This window comes from Erithacus rubecula (assembly GCF_903797595.1).
Source record: "Erithacus rubecula genome assembly, chromosome: 13".
Lineage (NCBI taxonomy): Eukaryota > Metazoa > Chordata > Aves > Passeriformes > Muscicapidae > Erithacus > Erithacus rubecula.
Window position 1 is genome coordinate 18,692,702 of NC_136665.1, and position 16,636 is coordinate 18,709,337.

General features: G+C 41.9%; 1 protein-coding gene across 4 annotated transcripts in view; it reads left to right on the forward strand.

Moving 5' to 3' along the window:
- Positions 1–16,636, forward strand: part of LOC306807616 (contactin-4) — a 215,726-nt gene that overhangs the window by 101,805 nt on the left and 97,285 nt on the right. For 3 of the 4 annotated variants that reach the window (XM_079317348.1, XM_079317347.1, XM_079317349.1), the window contains one exon: positions 15,871–15,997. In XM_079317348.1, coding sequence (XP_079173474.1) covers positions 15,871–15,997 — 127 coding nt within the window. Of the gene's footprint in view, positions 1–14,635; positions 15,774–15,870; positions 15,998–16,636 lie in introns of those variants that run through there. The other variant, XM_079317350.1, reaches the window with a different exon arrangement.

The following is a 16,636-nucleotide window of genomic DNA, read 5'->3' on the forward strand; positions in this document are numbered from 1 at the left end:
GCAGGTGAGGGGTCAGTACAGGTGAGGGGTCAGTGCAGGTGAGGGGTCAATACAGGTGTGGGTCAGTACAGGTGAGGGGTCAGCACAGGTGAGGGGTCAGCACAGGTGTGGGTCAGCACAGGTGTGGGGTCAGTACAGGTGAGGGGTTAGTGCAGGTGAGGGGTCAGTGCAGGTGTGGGGTCAGTACAGGTGTGGGTCAGTACAGGTGTGGGTCAGCACAGGTGTGGGGTCAGTACAGGTGAGGGGTCAGCACAGGTGTCCCAGGCTGCTCCAAGCCCCAATGTCCAACCTGGCCTTGGACATTCCAGGATCCAGGAGCTGCTCTGGGCCCCCTGTTTTAAATCACATTTATTGACTTCTGTCCAAAATCTCCATTTAAATCAGCCAAGGAGTTGGATCCATGAGTTTTTTTAATGACATGGGATTCCCCTCTTCTCCTGCCCTGTTTCTGCTTTCCTCTCTCTCACTGTTGCCTCAGACACTCTTATGACTCATTAAATAATCTCATAATTGGTTCCCAGCCTCTGGGTGCTAATTGCAGCCAGGCACTGGGGGATGGTTGCACACCCAGAGCTGCATTTATCAAAAATCACAGGGCAGAGGGAGGTGCAGGGAGCAGGAGGAGCAGCTGTGATGGGTGTTTGTGTTCCAACACCTTCTCCTGGGGATGGTGAATTGCTGGAGCTCTCCCCCTGGGAGGAGGGACCTGTAAGAGAGAGCCTGGCTTGCATCAGGGGCTCTGGGGACAGAGCTGCTCCCTGCTCCTGGGAATGCTGCAATCCCCTGCTGGGAAGGGCAGGGCAGGGGAAAAGTGGGGCTTGAACCACTCCAGGAATCACAGGATCCCATAATTACAGCATCACTGAATCACACAATCACTCAAACACACAATCACAGAATCAAACAATCACAGCATCAAATAATCACACAATCATAGAATCACACAATCACAGAATCACAAAATCAAACAATCCAGCATCACATAATCACATCATCATAGAGTCACACAATCATATAATCACACAATCACAGCATCACTGAGTCACACAATTACACAATCACACAATCACAGCATCACTGAATCACACAATTACACAATCACACAATCACAGCATCACTGAATCACACAATTACACAATCACACAATCACTCAAACACAAAATCACAGAAAGAATCAATCACAGCATCACATAATCACATCATCATAGAATCACACAATCATAGAATCAAACAATCATAGAATCACACAATGACAGGATCAAACAATCACACAATCATAGAATCACAGAATTGAACAATCACAGCATCACATAATCACAGAATCACACAATCACTCACACAAACAATCACACCATCACAGATTCACCAGGTTGGAAGAAATTTTTAAGATCCTCGAGTCCAACCCAGCCCTAACACCTCAACTAAACCATGGCACTCAGAGCCACATCCAGTCTGTTTTTAAACACATCAGGAATGGTGAATCCATCACTTCCCCAAGCACACAATTCCAATATTTTATCAGGAGTGTTGTACAAAGCAGGTGGGAATGTGTAGAACCATTTAAAGTTGAATCCATGGCTGCAAAGTGCTAAAAAAATCCAAGAGGAGCTGGAATTCAGTGATCCTTGTGAGTCCCTTCCCATTCAGGATTGGTTCTGCACTGATTCAGGATCCAGATCCCTGTTAAACACATGGGTGATGTTTCCATTTTTAAACACACACACATGAATATGAAGAGAAAGAACCCATGTCACTGCAATAATGATTGACTGCTGCATTTTTAAATATTTTTTTTTTTTTAGTAATATTGAATCAAACTTTTAAAATCATATCCAATCTGGGTTTGTTCCAACACAAACTCAGTGTTTGAGCTCAGGTGTGGCCGTGCTGGTTTGCAAAGTAGGAAATGATGATGGGGTGGGATTTTCTGGGGGCCCAAATGTGCCTGTCAGAGTTTGGCAGGATGGATTTGAGCTCCCACACCTTCTTTATTGTGACTTTCTCCAATGTGACATCCCATTACCCCTGAAACTTCATCACCCCTTCTTATTTATGGTGGAGGCATTCTCTGGCATTCTGCTGCTGTCTTTTAAAAGTATTTAGGGGATGCATGAAAATGCAGCAGTTAGCAAGGGTTTTAGCATTGAAGAGATGTCAAAACAGCTTTTTTTTTTCTTTTTTTTTTTTTTTTTAAAGCCCATTTTTAAGGCTTGTCAGCTGGTAAAAGGTGTCAGTCTCAATCAGTGAGGTGAGGGTTCACATAAGGATAAATTCCAGCAAGAAAAATCCCTTCCCATGCACTGGTCTGCACACCTGAGAGTGCTCCTGGCAGAGGAAAAGAGGCAAAATTTTGAGAAATTTATAGAAAACAACACAAAATTTCTCACCAGTTGCTCAGTGGTGCTTGAGGACACACAAAAAACCCAAACCAAAACAAAACAAAAAGACCCAACCAAAAAAAAAAAAAAATTAAAAAAACCCACAACCTACTGATGTTCCCTGCAGGATTTGTCCATTCCAATCCTTGGTTTGTTTTGGGGGTTTTTTTTGGGCTTTTTTTTTTTTTTTTTGAGCAAGCAGGAGTTTAAAACCTTTTTTAAGTTATTCCTGAAGACTTCAGATCTCATGTAAATTCATGAGTTCCTGCCAGCTGCCCACAAAGCATTTAAAGCAAAAAAAAAAAAAAAAAAAAAATGTATCAGTGTGAATGTACAAATGTATTGGCAGCTGAAAGGAAAAACAGGTTTGCTAAACCACAGAATTGTGTCACCAGTGACTGTGGAGATGTGCAATTCTCATCCTGAGCTATCCCCCATTATTCATGCAATCTAAAATATACAAACAAAGCCCATATACAGAGTTGAAGTGACAAAAAAAAACCTTCTCCGTGTTCAGCAAATTTCTGTATTGCTTTTCAGTATATATTTCAATATTACAGTGTAAGGGCAATGCACCCTTTTTTTATTAATGTAATCTAAAATAGACAATAAAGACTGTAAAACTCCTATATATGGAGTTTAAGTGACAGAAAACCTGTGTGCAGCAAATTTCTGCATTTCTTTTCAGTAGATATTTTAATGTTTAAAGTGCAAGGGCAATGCACCCTTTTATTAATATAATCTAAAATAGACAGTAAAGGCTGCAAAACCCTTTTATAGACAGATTTTAAGTGACAAAAAACCTCCTCTGTGTTCACCAAATTTCTGCCTCTGGTGCACATTTAATTGTTTAACTTCTCTTCAGTGTTTTGCAGTTTTTTTCGTGCAGGTCAAATTTTATTTTATAATAATTCATTTTATAATAACACCACCTTGCTTTCCATAAGGTGACCTCAATACTTGCTTGCTGTCCAGGTGTAAATATGACTTTCCTATTTTTGGAACATATTTTTCATGCTTTTTTACTCTGGGCTGTTTTAGATACCCAATGTGAGCCAAGGAACCAGATTTAGATGACGAAATTCAATGTACAGTCAGAGAAAATGAGTGATTGGGATCCTTTATCAGGGCTGGCACAGGGAACTAATTATGGTCTCAGCTATTCTGTATCTTAATCAATTCCAGTGATCTTGTTTGTAATTTTTATTCTTCCTGACAAGGAGCTACTCAAAGAAATAAATTTGCCATCAGTGTCATTTGCTGCTTGGACACAAAAAGCTCCCAAATTAACAGGGTTTTCCCCCTGGAGAGATCTCCCTCATCCACTGCTGGGCTCTGGTAATTATTCCTTTGTCCCTTTTTGTTTTCTGAAGGGCTGAGGATGTGCAGCAGCAGCTCCCAGTGCCAGCCCAGCACGAAAACAAATCTGGAGCAGCTGCAAAAAATCAGGATTTGTGACCAGAATCACCTCAAGTCCCCCAGATCCAGCCTGTTCTGTCTGTTCCTGGGATAAAAACACAGGCAGTGGTTGAAAACCAACAGTGGAATTTGGGAAATGAGGGAACAGAGGGATCTGGATAAAATCTCAAACTCCTCTTTGATGGGCTGGAATGAACAACTTCCCCTTTGTTGTGCTACAGGTGCTTTTGGAAACCATTTACAAAGAGGCTTTTTTGTCTTTTTCATGCTGTTAAAGCAAATTGGTATGTAATTAGATTTATATAGTGAATAATCTTATTTGCATATCCAATTAATTCTTCCTGTTTTAATTTGCTAGGCTTGGATTCACATTGGTAGTAAAAAAAAATAACACTTAAATTATCGAGCATTCAAATTTTCTTTTGCCATCATTTGTTCAAGGTCTTCCATTAAAATCTGATCCTGGGCATCCTCTTCCTTTTAAAAGCTGTTTAATAGATGGGGGAAAAGGCCATTAAAAAAAACCTCAGCACACTTGTGTGGGTTGTAAAAACATTAAGGGTCTCTTTAAGCTGATCAGGGAAGTGCAGTGTGAATTCAGAGTTTTCAAAAATTGTTTTATCCCAGAATAGTCTGGGTGGGAAGGGACCTTAAAGATGATCCAGTTATATATTTGTTTCTTTCAATTTATTTATTTATTTATCTATTTATTTATGTATTTGGCTTTTAAAATCAATCTATCTATTTCAATTTGTTCCCAGCAGGTGTGAGACACACAGGTGCCAGCTCCCCTCACAGCTCTTTTGGAGTTTGGGAGCAGAGATCTTTTATCCATGGAGATAAAAACAAAAAGGGGTTGAGGAATCACTAGAAAAGGATGGAGCAGGTGCATGGTAACCTGAATTTAAAGTGAGATTTCAGGATAGGGAAAGTGCATGTTTTATATTAGTCATTTCATTTAATTTCATCTCAATTTTATTAGTTTTATTTATTTTTATATTTTTTATTTATTTTTATATTTTATTTTATTTTATTTTATTTTATTTTATTTTATTTCCAATGTGTCCCTTCTATTTTGAAGATGATTTTGATGTGTTCCCAAGGGATGGAAAGTTCTTCCTGGTGGCTACAGGAGGATGTCTGATGTGAAATAAGCTCCCTGTTTTTAATTTTTTCCCCTGGCAAACTCCCTGCTCACCTCTGAGGACCCTTCACCCTTGTCACAATGAGATTGCTGATCTCCTAAAATTAATTAAAAGGGCTTGATTTCACTTTAATCTCCAACTGCTCCATTACATCTTTGCCAAATGCATCTCTGCTTTTATTTGGGACCAATATTTTGATCAACTTGTTTTGTAAAATTGTAATTGTTACCAGAAAAACACTGATTTATTCTTTTTTGTGGAAGAAGACATTTGAGTTACAAACTTTTGTTGCTGCTATTGGGTTAATGGAAGCAAAATTTGATTACAAGGGTGGGAAAAAGTGATAATAAGTGGTTGGCACAGAAATCCTAAAAATCTTCATGGTTTCCTCGTGTCTGGCATCAGTGGATGCACATCCTGGGTTCACTGAATTTGGCAAAACCACAATGTGGGTCTAGGGGATGGATTTTACAGGGGCTGGAGGGTTCCTGCAGGAGGCTTTAACAAAAATGGTGTCAGGGAAAGAAAAATGGAAAATTTCAGTTCTCCTGCAGGTCCATGGAGCAGAGCAGAGTGAGCAGAGCACACTGCAGAGGGAGAGGTTAAGAAGTGAAAATTAAAACAACAGTGTCTTTTAAAGATTTAATAAACGAGGCAAATGCGTTGCATAATTGTGTTGCAATGATTGGAAACAGGTCCTAAGGAAAATTGCTTTGAATCCTAATTAGCAACTAATGGTTATTAGCTAAATCCAGTGCCAGGGAAGAAATAAACAGGTCCAAGTGCTCAGCTAGTGCTCCCCCCTCCAACCACCACAGCTGTTGAACCAATTTTGGGCTATTTTTGCCCAAAAGCTGAAGGGACTGCAGCAGGTGCCAGGTGGGCAGCAGGTCCCAGAGAACACCTGGGCTGTGCTGCTGGACAGGGTGAAACACAAATGAGGTGACAAGTGGTGACAGAACAATTCCTGTGGAGGGGTTTCATCTCCTGTGTTTAGCCAGAAAAATGGACTGTGCAGGGTGCTGTGCCCCAGAGCTCTGCTGGGAGCTGGGAGCAGTTCAGGTGATGCATTCCCACTCCTTTTCCCCTCCATTCATCACCTACCTGCTCCTGTTCCACACCCAGCTCCAAACTGTTTTTAGGGCAGGAAAAGACCCTGCACATCCCAACGTGTCAGGAAAGTGGGGAAGTGACCTCCAGCTCTCAGGCACTTACTGCAAACTCATTTTAAATTGAGCACACAAGCCAGGATAATACAGGCTGTTTGATAAGAAACATTAGAGAAATCCATAACATGAGGCTTTTTATTATAGGTTTATTACATCAGTCTCTCCAGTGGGTAATGGAAATTGTAAATATACTCTTATGTAGGAGTCTCCTCCCGGGTTTTTATTCATGCTGAAGTAAGCACAGCAAACTTATTTGCTGTCAGGGTACATTGAATATAAGATCAGTATTTATTTGGGTTCTAAAGAGGTTCTTATTTTGTGAATTGCAAGTTGGAGCAGCTGTAGGAGAGGAGGTGGGAGCTGCCAGGGGGGTTTTGGGGGGAAATGAGATTTTCCAGGCAAAGTGTTGGTCCCTGTTTGGGATACAGGGAACATTATGGGCTGTGGGTCGTGTGCTCAGAGCTCCTTCAGGAGGGAAAACTCACTTTGTTTAAGCAGGAGCTGGCTGTGTGCTCATTGACCCAGCCCAGCAAAATGACAAATCATCAGTGGGATTAGAGAAATATTTAAGGGATATATTCCCTGCATTACTGCACAGTGCAAACACTCACTCTGCACTGCAAACATTTGTTCTTTACTGGGAAAATGCCTTTAATTCTCTTCTAGAGGTAAACAAAGCAATGCTGCTGCAGCAGGAGCCCAGCAGGATTTTTCTTACTGGGGAGAAGCCAAAGGGACGTTTGTGCTGAGTAAAGAGTGGAGGAAAAGTTTAGAGAAAAGTTCAAAAACCCAGGCAGCAGTTATTCCCTGTTTAATCACTGTGCCTGCACATTTCTCATTTCTCTTACTGGAGAAAAGTTCAAGCCCAAGCTCTCTGTCCAAGATAAAAGGCTGCTTACAGAAATTCTTATTTGTCTTTGAGGCTTCTGAAAAAAAAAAAAAAAAAAAAAAGAAAAGAAAAAAAATTAGGTTTTTTGTAGTGTGTTCTCAATCCAGTATAATCCTTAATTTTCAAAACACAGAAAGCCATTATTTTTTTTTTTGCAATTGTAATGAAAAAATTGCTGAAGCAGTGCACATTATTTCGATTACCCATTAAGCCTTCTCTGCTCTAGAATGAAATTACACGATTTTCGTTAATTTTCTTACTTTTAACTTCTGAGTTGTAATTTACCAAAAGAGAAAAACAAACCACTACAACTCTGCTTGTCTCCTATTACTCCCAAGAGCAGTCAGCTCCTCTTTTTGGCATTTTTCTGATAATTTTGGCTTCTTATAATAAAACACAGGCAGGAGTCACATTTATTTTGCATATTATATATATTATATATATGCATACATATTATATATATGCATACATATATATACATGTATTATATATTATATATTATATATTATATATATCTGCATAGTTCTGATCTATGACTTCTGTAAGGTTTTGGCATTATATTGGCTTGGCATAAATGGATTTTGCATAGCAAGTGATTTATTTCACTTTATTTCATTTCATGTTGATCACATCAACACAGTAAATAATTTCTTGCTGAACAATGAAATAAATTTAATTATAAAGTAATAGGCCTTGATCAGATGAAGAAAATACACCTGATCCCCCTCAATTTAACTCTTGATTTGCTGTCACTGCAGGTGAATTCTGTCTCTGGGGCATCCAGAGTGCTGCTCCTTAGAGGTGAGTGAGTGTGGGAAGTGGAGAAGGTAGAAAACTCTCCAAAGCTGTGTGAAAGCAAATTTCAGGATGGAGAAATGCTGAAGATCAAGGACAAGAAACAGCAGAGCTGTGAGCTGTGTAGAGAGAAGCCTCAGGAAAATGTTAAGCAAGATAGTAAAAATATATAAGTTTAATAATGAACCTTTATAAATTGTTTTAAACTATTCAAGCAAAGCAAGATGTACCTGTAGCTTTATTAATTGGCCTGAGCAAACATTTGTCAGCTTTTAACATTGTGGTATTGGCTAGAAAGTTGTTAAAAGACTTTGGAACAAAGAGAATTTGGGCTGTTATCACAGGGAGAGCTTTCACCATCTCCTGTGTCTCACTCTGTAAAATGAGGCTGATGACACTGATGGAATTTTAGCTCTGAGACCTGCAGCCCCATCCTGTGATTGCTGTATATATAATGTATATGGCATCATATTCATATGATTAATTATATATTAATATGATTAATAATTCCAACAAGCAAGGAGTATTTGACAGCAGAGGGAAGAAAGGATGTCCTCACAAATGCCATCCATCTGAGCAGCTTGGAGAGTGCTAAATTGCAGTGTAAGAAGTCACAAGTCAGGGTTTTGACAGCTATTACTGATATCTGTTCCCTGCTGTGTTGCTTGAAAGTTCATAACATTTTAAAAAATTAAAGGGATCCATGTTATCCGTGGGCAGATTGTACAAATTGTACTCCTGGCTGCTCTTTGATCTTCTGCTGATTGAACTCTGAGAACTTTGTTTAAGCCTCCCTCAGTCTGGCATTTAGTGGTGTTAATTTTAAGGCTGGGTTTGTGTGAGGTCTGGAGTTTGTGTTTGCAGAAAAATTGGGGATAAATGGTGATTTTAGGGCTGGGGAGAGCCCATGGTGGGGTGTCCCAGCTTCCAGAGCCACAGCAGGAACCCTCTGTGTCCCCAGATTTCCCACTGGATACTGAGATTGCCTTTTGTTCCTGCCCCGCTGAGGGTCGCAGAAACAATTTGGAAAACAATAACATAAAAAATTGAAGGGTAACTCCTCAAATGTGCCCTGAATTGGAGCAATCCCAACAAAGTTACAGGGAGTTAGAGCAGCTGAGCTCCAGCCCAACAGCAGACTTGCAATGCCTTAAATCCATTTATGGGACAGAAGCACCTGGAGATTACAGCCTTGGATCCTGTTTACAGGATTAAACATTTTCTGGCTTTTGCAGCAGTGAAAGTGAGGGAGGTTTTCCTGCCAGCACTGGGGTGTGCAGTGCCTGGCAAAGAAGGGATTTACCTCTCTGTGTAACTCCAAAGCTGAACTTCTTCTCTTTTCCTAAATATCTTGATTATTTTTTAAACCTGAGGATGCCATCAGTCTTGCATCAGACCACTGGAAGCTGATGCTGAAATAAGATTTCCCTTTCTCACCCTTCTTTCAGTTACCTTTTAATTTCTTATATTGAAATATTGTCCTTTCTTCTGAAGGCAATTTAGAATTAGGAAGAAAATTGCAGAGGGTTGTATTTGTAATGGGGCAGATATTTAAAGCTTGCCTGTGCCAGTGCTCTGTGGCAGAAAGGAATGTGTTTAGAGTTTGATTCTTCTTGGGTTTTGTTTGGTTTGTTTTTTTTCCCAAAATAGGGAGAAAACAAACCTCCAGCAGGTGGAGATGATGAAGTTTATTCACATATATCCTGTTGCTGTGTTGTCTCAGGGACATGGAAACATTCCAGAACTGCCAAAACAGCCAAGGAGAAAAGTTCCCTCTGAGTTAACAAAGAGTTTTATTCTCTGCTTTGTGCATGGTTTGAAGGCTCTGTGCCTGATGGATTCCAGGGTGCCCAGCAGAACTGGGAATTGTGTTTCCTTGCCCTAATTGCAGCTTGTGTGACCCAGAGCAGCAGATTTCCAGTGTCCCTTGGGAGGCTGAACCCCCCATGGGCATTTTCCTTTGCCATGGTGCCAATCCAATTCCAGGTGTTGGGCTCTGGGTGTGCCAGGCTGATCATTCCCTCCCTGCCAATTCCCTCTGCTTATTCACAAACATTTGAGAATGGCCTAAACCACTGTGTAAATAGCTGGATAAATGTTGGCAGGGATCAGCTTTCCTTCTGACAGTGGCTGATGTACTTAAACCTGCAGAGAGCAGAGAGCTTCACCTTGAAGCCAAGCACAGAGAGCTCCTTTCACCTTGAATTTTTCTGCAGGGTTTGGCTCCTCAATCAATTCAGAGCCTGCACACATTGCCAGAGTTGTCTTTGTTTTTCCAGCAAGAGATGAGACAGAGATTATAGGTTATTCCCCCAGGGACTTGTCTTTTCTGAGGTTTCATGATTTTAAAGGAAAGAGGGTTTTTTTCATTACAAGTGTTTCATAACTTTGCCTGTCTGCTGCTGGGGTGGGGAGGATGGCATTTGTTAACCTGGCTTTTGCACACCCTCCTGATTGCATCAAAGATTAAAATCAATTGAATTTCAGGGAGGTATTGTGGAAATGAAATATGTGGATTTAAAATACGTACATGTAACTAACTACTTCTGCTTTTTTAATATATCTACTTTACAGTCCCTGTCATACTCAAGACAGCTGAAAGTTTTACAGTAATGATGTGTGTTCTTGGCAGACAGCAATTATATCAACACCTTACATCTTACTAATAAATCAACAGATAATTAGCACAGGCCTTGGAAACACTTTATTCCCAAGCAGATCTATGCAAGAGCACCCAGCACTGCTGGCAGCACCTTTAGCACTGTATTAATCTGATTTTTACTATTGTTTTATAGTTGTGGGCTGATATTGTCCTCATCACAGCACTGTGAGTTCCTCTGTTTGTTTTCCTGCTTTTGGCTGTGGTGACTCAAGGAAGAGGCTGCCTGGTGAGGAAAATTGTGATTTTCTGCAGCACTGGAGCAATGTGTTTTTGTGGGATCCTGAAGGGGATGTGTGTGATGATTATCAGGCTGTCGAGTTGCTAAGAGAACACAAATTGCACCCTGTTAAACAAGGGATTTGTTGGAGGACAGGTCAGTCCTTGTGCTGTGGTGGGAATGGCTCTCCTGGATGTCTGGAGCCAGGAGAGGAGGCACAGGGAATATCCAGATTTGTGTGTGATATCCACATTTGTGATATCCACACATGAATAACCACATTTGTGTGTGATATCCACATATGAATATCCATATTTGTGTGTGTGATCTCCATATATGAATATCCACAATTTGTGTGTGATACCCCCACATGAATATCCCCATTTGTGTGTGATCAGGAGGCAGAGGGGAGATTGTCTCCTGGGGTTTTGTGTCTCTGAGGAGTTTCTGGCTCTGCTTTGGAGCTCAGGTGTCAGACCTGTGTGTCAGATGTCCCCTCTCAGGCAGGACAGCATGAGCTGGGACAGGGAAGGAAAGAGGGGACAGCAGAGAAAAGGGGATAGCAGAGAAAATGGGATAGCAGAGAAAAGGGGATAGCAGAGAAAAGGGGACAGGAGGGGAGAGGGGACAGCAGAGGGGAGAGGGGACAGCAGAAGGCTCACAGTACTTGTTGGAGATCTGCAGATGCCACAAAAGAAGCCCAGTCTCATCTCAAGGGGCTGTCCCCAAAGATGCAGAGCTACAAAGCCCTTCCCTGAAAAACATCACTTCTCACACTTTTAAAATATCTGGGTTTTATCTTTTTTTTATTTTTTTCTTTGAGCAGGAAGCACCTTTAGTGGCTCTTGTTCACTGAGAAGTCCACAGAATTAATCACAGTAAGACTATACGGTGTAAAATATTCTTTGCTTAATTCCAAAGCCAAGTGCAGTGGATGTTAACAGAAGTGACAGGCAGAAAATTCAGGAGTGAGGCACCAGTGGAGCCTTTGCAGCTGAGGATGGAGTGCAGCTGCTCACCTTGAAGAGCTGTGCTCATCAGCCCTGCCCTTGAGCTGTCCTATCCATTCCACTTCCCACTTCTCTGAAGAGCTGTTCTTCCCAAGGTGCAGTTTTGTCTTGAAGAAATACTGGCTTGTAGCACTGTATAAAAACAGCCCAGCACACAGAGCAATTCCCTCAGCAGCAAACAAGGAAAGGATTTTTCTCATTTATCCTGGATATACTCCAAGAATTCTCTGTTCAGTTCAGTTATTATCTTTCCCCACGGTGTGGAATATTCAATTAAACTTTCTCTCAAATTGGCCATAACTTTCAATGGAAATTAAAGCACTTCTATTTAGGTACCAGTATCTGTCACCAGCCTTAATGTTCAGAGAGAATAGGAGTGGTTCCACCTGTTTGGTGTGAATTAACCTCAGCTGACATTCCTCATGTCTCAATTCCTCAAAAGCAGGGGAAGATGACAGAATTTAGCATCCAACTGCACGTGCTGGCTCCCAGCTTTGGGGTGCTGGAGGGACACAGCAAATATACTCTTCATTTGGAATGTATTCCAATTAATCTGGCTTTCTTTTTTTTTTTTTTTTTTTTTTTTAATAGGTTTTGTGATTCACTAGGGAGAAAAATATATATTGAGCAGAATGTTCTTCTAAATGATCTATCACTTTCCATCCAACACCATATGGACACACACCTCCTCCTGTGGTTAAAATGCTTCTTTTATTGTGAAATCCACTGAAATTTCCTAGCTCCCGCCTCTTACTGCAAGAAACACTCTTCTGTCAGAGGAGGCAGACCCAGAGCAGGAGTACATTTCTTTTATCTGACAAGGAGGGGGAAAAATGTTTTTTGGAACCCAATCTTGTTTGCAGGTTGTCTTGAGCTGAGCGTGGCTTGTGTCAGTGCTGGGTTAACTCATTTTGGGCTCTTGAAAAGAAATGTAACTCAGAAAAATAAAATCTGCCCCTGGGAGTGTCTCACCAGTTAGTTTGGCTGGGAAGGTTATTTATTTTATTTCTTTTATTGTCCTGGGACACTGGGAAATGTGTGAGCAGCTGTTGAATGGTGTAAAGGGGAAGTGGTAAAATAACTGAGGTTGCAGGTGTGTGCACACAGATATGCACTGCTTCTTGTTCTTTTTTTTTTATGAAATGACCAAAAAGGAGTCTATTAAACACAATCTGATGAGAAGGGTGAGGGAAAAAGCCTCCAAGCACAGCAGAGAGCTTCCTCCTGGCCTCAGTGGTTTCTGTGGATTGAGCTGCTCATAGTGCTCACCAGTGATAAGCCAAAAATGTGTTATCACTCTTGGAGTGCAAGTCCCTGGACATTACTGTGACAGAAATAAACTCACCACTTGGAATTTGTAAAAGAAAGTGTAGAATTTGTATTTCAGAGTTATCCAAACAGCAAAACTTTGCTCCCACAACAGCAGACACTTCAGCAGAGCAAATGCCTTTGGCTGTGCTGGCAGTGAACATCTGAGTAACACAATTTAGTAAAAAATGGGCTTTTTCTGGTGCAGGCACTTGTAGTTTCCTGTCTGCTGGAATCTAGATGGCAGCTTGTTTTATTTATTAGTGACTCTTCAGTGCTCTGTGAAGCAAATCCTCCTCCTGTGCCAGGTGCTGTGGCTCAGCCCTTATCACCCCGTGCTGGGATCTGGGCTGCAGTGATTTCAATCACACATTAAGGCTCCAGCAAAGCAACTCCACAGGCTGAAGATTAAATAGTTTGGACTTGCTTATCTTGGTTACACACAGGAAGCAATAAGAGGAAGAAGAAAGGCACTCAAAATAATTTTATCTAGCCAGTGTTGGGAGGTTTTTTTTTTCCTGCCCCTCTGTTCTGCTCTCAGAGCTTCTCCCTGCCATGCCCAGCTCCCTTTGCTTGAAAATCACACCAGGATTTTTCCTCATGCTGCCCAACAGGAAGGGCAGGCTTTTTTTTAATTTTTTTTTTCCTCCATATAAAAGCTAAATGTTGAACACTGTCACCAGCAGGTGGAATATTTAAAAGTGTTTTCATTTGATCTCTCATGAGCTTCTACTTCAGCTTGAGTAAATTAAGTTACTTAGACAGATCCAGCATTTTCACCTACTGATGACTATTTCTACCTTTAGTTCTGTATCTTGAGTCTATGTTTTTGAAATTGTAAATGGCCCACTAATTAATTACTAATTAATGTGGTGGTTCTTGCACATGCAGCTCCCAGTGCCTGCTGTGGCCCAGCTCCATTAACCCTTGCAGGCCAGGATGCTCCTGCAGCCAGGTGATGTCCTGGATGTGTGGGGACACTTTTGGATCCTCAGATTTGTTCCTGTTTCCCTCCTCAAGTGGATGAGCTGTTCCACTTTTAATGCAAGCTGTGCTTTCCTGTGATGGCAGGAGGACCAGAGTCTGACCTTTGGTGTGATGAGATATAAATTGACAGTCTCTAATTGAAATAACAGCAGGTGACAGCCCAGGGAGGGGTGTGATCCAGGTGACAGCAATCCCTGAGTCAGCAGGTCCCTAACTGGATTAGCTGGGATGCTCTGGCTTGTGCCACCATCCAACTCTGAGTTCCTGGGATTTGAGGCAACTCTTACACTGAGCACTTCTGCATTTTCCAGTGAGAAAACTGGATACATTCAAATGGATTTTAATTCTCTTGCTCTCAAAGCCACTCAAAGAGTTCTCAGAGCTTTAATCTTTATGGGCCAGGCTATAATATTCTTTCTTAGGGTGAATGAGGCTGCTCAGGGACAAGTCTGTATCCATAATCCAGTCCCTTATGCTTTATGGCTATTATTATCTTTTCCCACCACGAGTTGCACACAGGTGCAATTTAAAGCTAGAGACAATGTGAAATGTGTTTTGAATAATAGATGAGTTTCAGGCAGGTATTGTTAGCATGTAATTAAAAATAGAGATAAATACAAGGCCTGTGGCTGTGAGCTGGGTGCATCCTCTGTTGTGGTGGGGGAGAGGTGGCTCCTTTCTAATCTTCCTGGCAGAGTCTCTCTGAAATGCTTCTGTGGAGATGGCAGAGTTTGCTCTCCCTGGAGTGAAGGGCTGTTGTTCTGTCCTCAGTAACTCCAGCTGATTTCCCAGTGTCAGGGAATATCAGGGTTATTCCCATTTATTCTCACCTTCCTTCCATCTGGAAGATCCATCATCTTCTGTTCAGATTTTAATATATTTTTTGTGCATCCCATCATCTTTATATTTTACTTATTTATTTTCCCCTGACCTCCTGTAGCCATAAATTTCCTGTATCCTCATCCAGGTGCTCTTCCAGCAGCCTGACTAAAGTGAATTCCATGTTCACATCCTGCACACTGACAGAACAGAGTCTACTGTAAAGACAGGGCAGCAAAAGATAAGAAAATGATTTTAAGATGTTAAATCAAGGTTCCTTCCAGTCAGCTGAAAGACTTTCTGGCTGTGGGCAGTTCCACTGTGTCCTTACTTGCACTGAACTTGGAGGAGCAGGCAGACATTGACACTGATGAGAGGAAAAGTCTTGGTGAAATCAGGAGAGCTGATCTTTTCAGGCAGGAAAAGTTGGTTTCTTTTGTGTTCTGAACAGCCACTGTGGAGATAAAAGTGCCTGATACAAGCAGGATGGAGAGCAGGGAATTTAGTCAGGGCTTTCTGTGGGTGTTTTGTGCAGTGTCAGTGAATTTGCTGAAATTTTGTGCTGCACAAGGGGAAGAGCTGCACCTCAGGGATGGGCCTGAGCTCCAGGTGTGAGAGGATGAATTGAGAAGGTGAGAGCAGAAAGTTGTTGAGGATGGAGGAGATAGGAAGGTGTTAAGAGCTAAAAAAAAAAATCAAAGTGTGTTTTTGAAATGAAGAAGGGAAGTCAGCACGAAGGAGGCTCCCATCAGAAATCCCCAACCTCAGAGTTCTGGATTCTGGGAAATTTTTCCTGAGCTCCTTGAAGTTCATGTCAGGTTGTTTTGCCAAAATATTTTCCCTCTTCTACCTTTATCCAGTGTGAGTTTTTAATGCTCTGAAGGCCACAAGTGCAGAGTGAGGTTCGGTGGCTTTTGGGGAAAAAAGAAATCTGCTGTTGTAAACTAAATAAAATGTCACCAGATCTTTTCCAAGGTGAAACACACAGCCTGTCACTGCTGAGACTCTATTTTATATTGAAGCCTGGAAGATGGAGGCTCCATGAGTGACCTGTCCCATTTTCCCTGTCCAGATGACAACACCCTGCACGGGCCAGTTTTCCTGCAGGAGCCCAACAGCCTCATCTTCCCCTTGGACTCGGAGGAGAAGAAAGTGAAGATGAGCTGTGAAGTGAAAGGAAACCCCAGACCAACCATTGGGTTTGTTCAATGTTTTCCTGCTCTTAGAACCATCACACTGAGCCTTTCTCCTGTGTGTACCAGTGATGTCACAGTGCTGACCCCAAAAAATCCCAAGGGGCAGCTTTGTGAGCAGGGGCAGGACCCTCTGCAGGGAGGGTTAGGGTGGATTTTAGGGAAAATTTTGCCCCAGAGGATACCCAGGCTCAGCCCCAAGGCTGCCAGAGCTCCAGGAGAGTTTGGAAAACCCTCCCAGGGATGCCCAGGGTGGGATTTGGGGTGTCCTGGTCAGGAGCTGGACTTTGATGGTCCTTGTGGGTCCCTTCCAGCTGAGGATGTTCTGTGATCCTGGAGCATTAGGAAGAGAGGGAATGAACACCAGGAAATCCCAGTATTGCCACTCAACCATGAAATTTGGACAGCAAAAGGTTACAAAAGGATTATAAACAGTCGTGGCTCTCAGGTTAACCATCCTTTTCCATAAAAAAGAACAAAACTCCTCATTCTTTTCATCTTTAGTAGCTGCCTTGCAGGAAGGTGCTGTGCTCCTGCAGGGCTGCTGCTGCTGTAAATCCCTGGTGCTGCTCTGCTCACAGCAAATGCCACTGAAAGCAATCAGAGCCACCAGCCCCTGCCTGCTGCTGTCCCAGGCCATCAGAC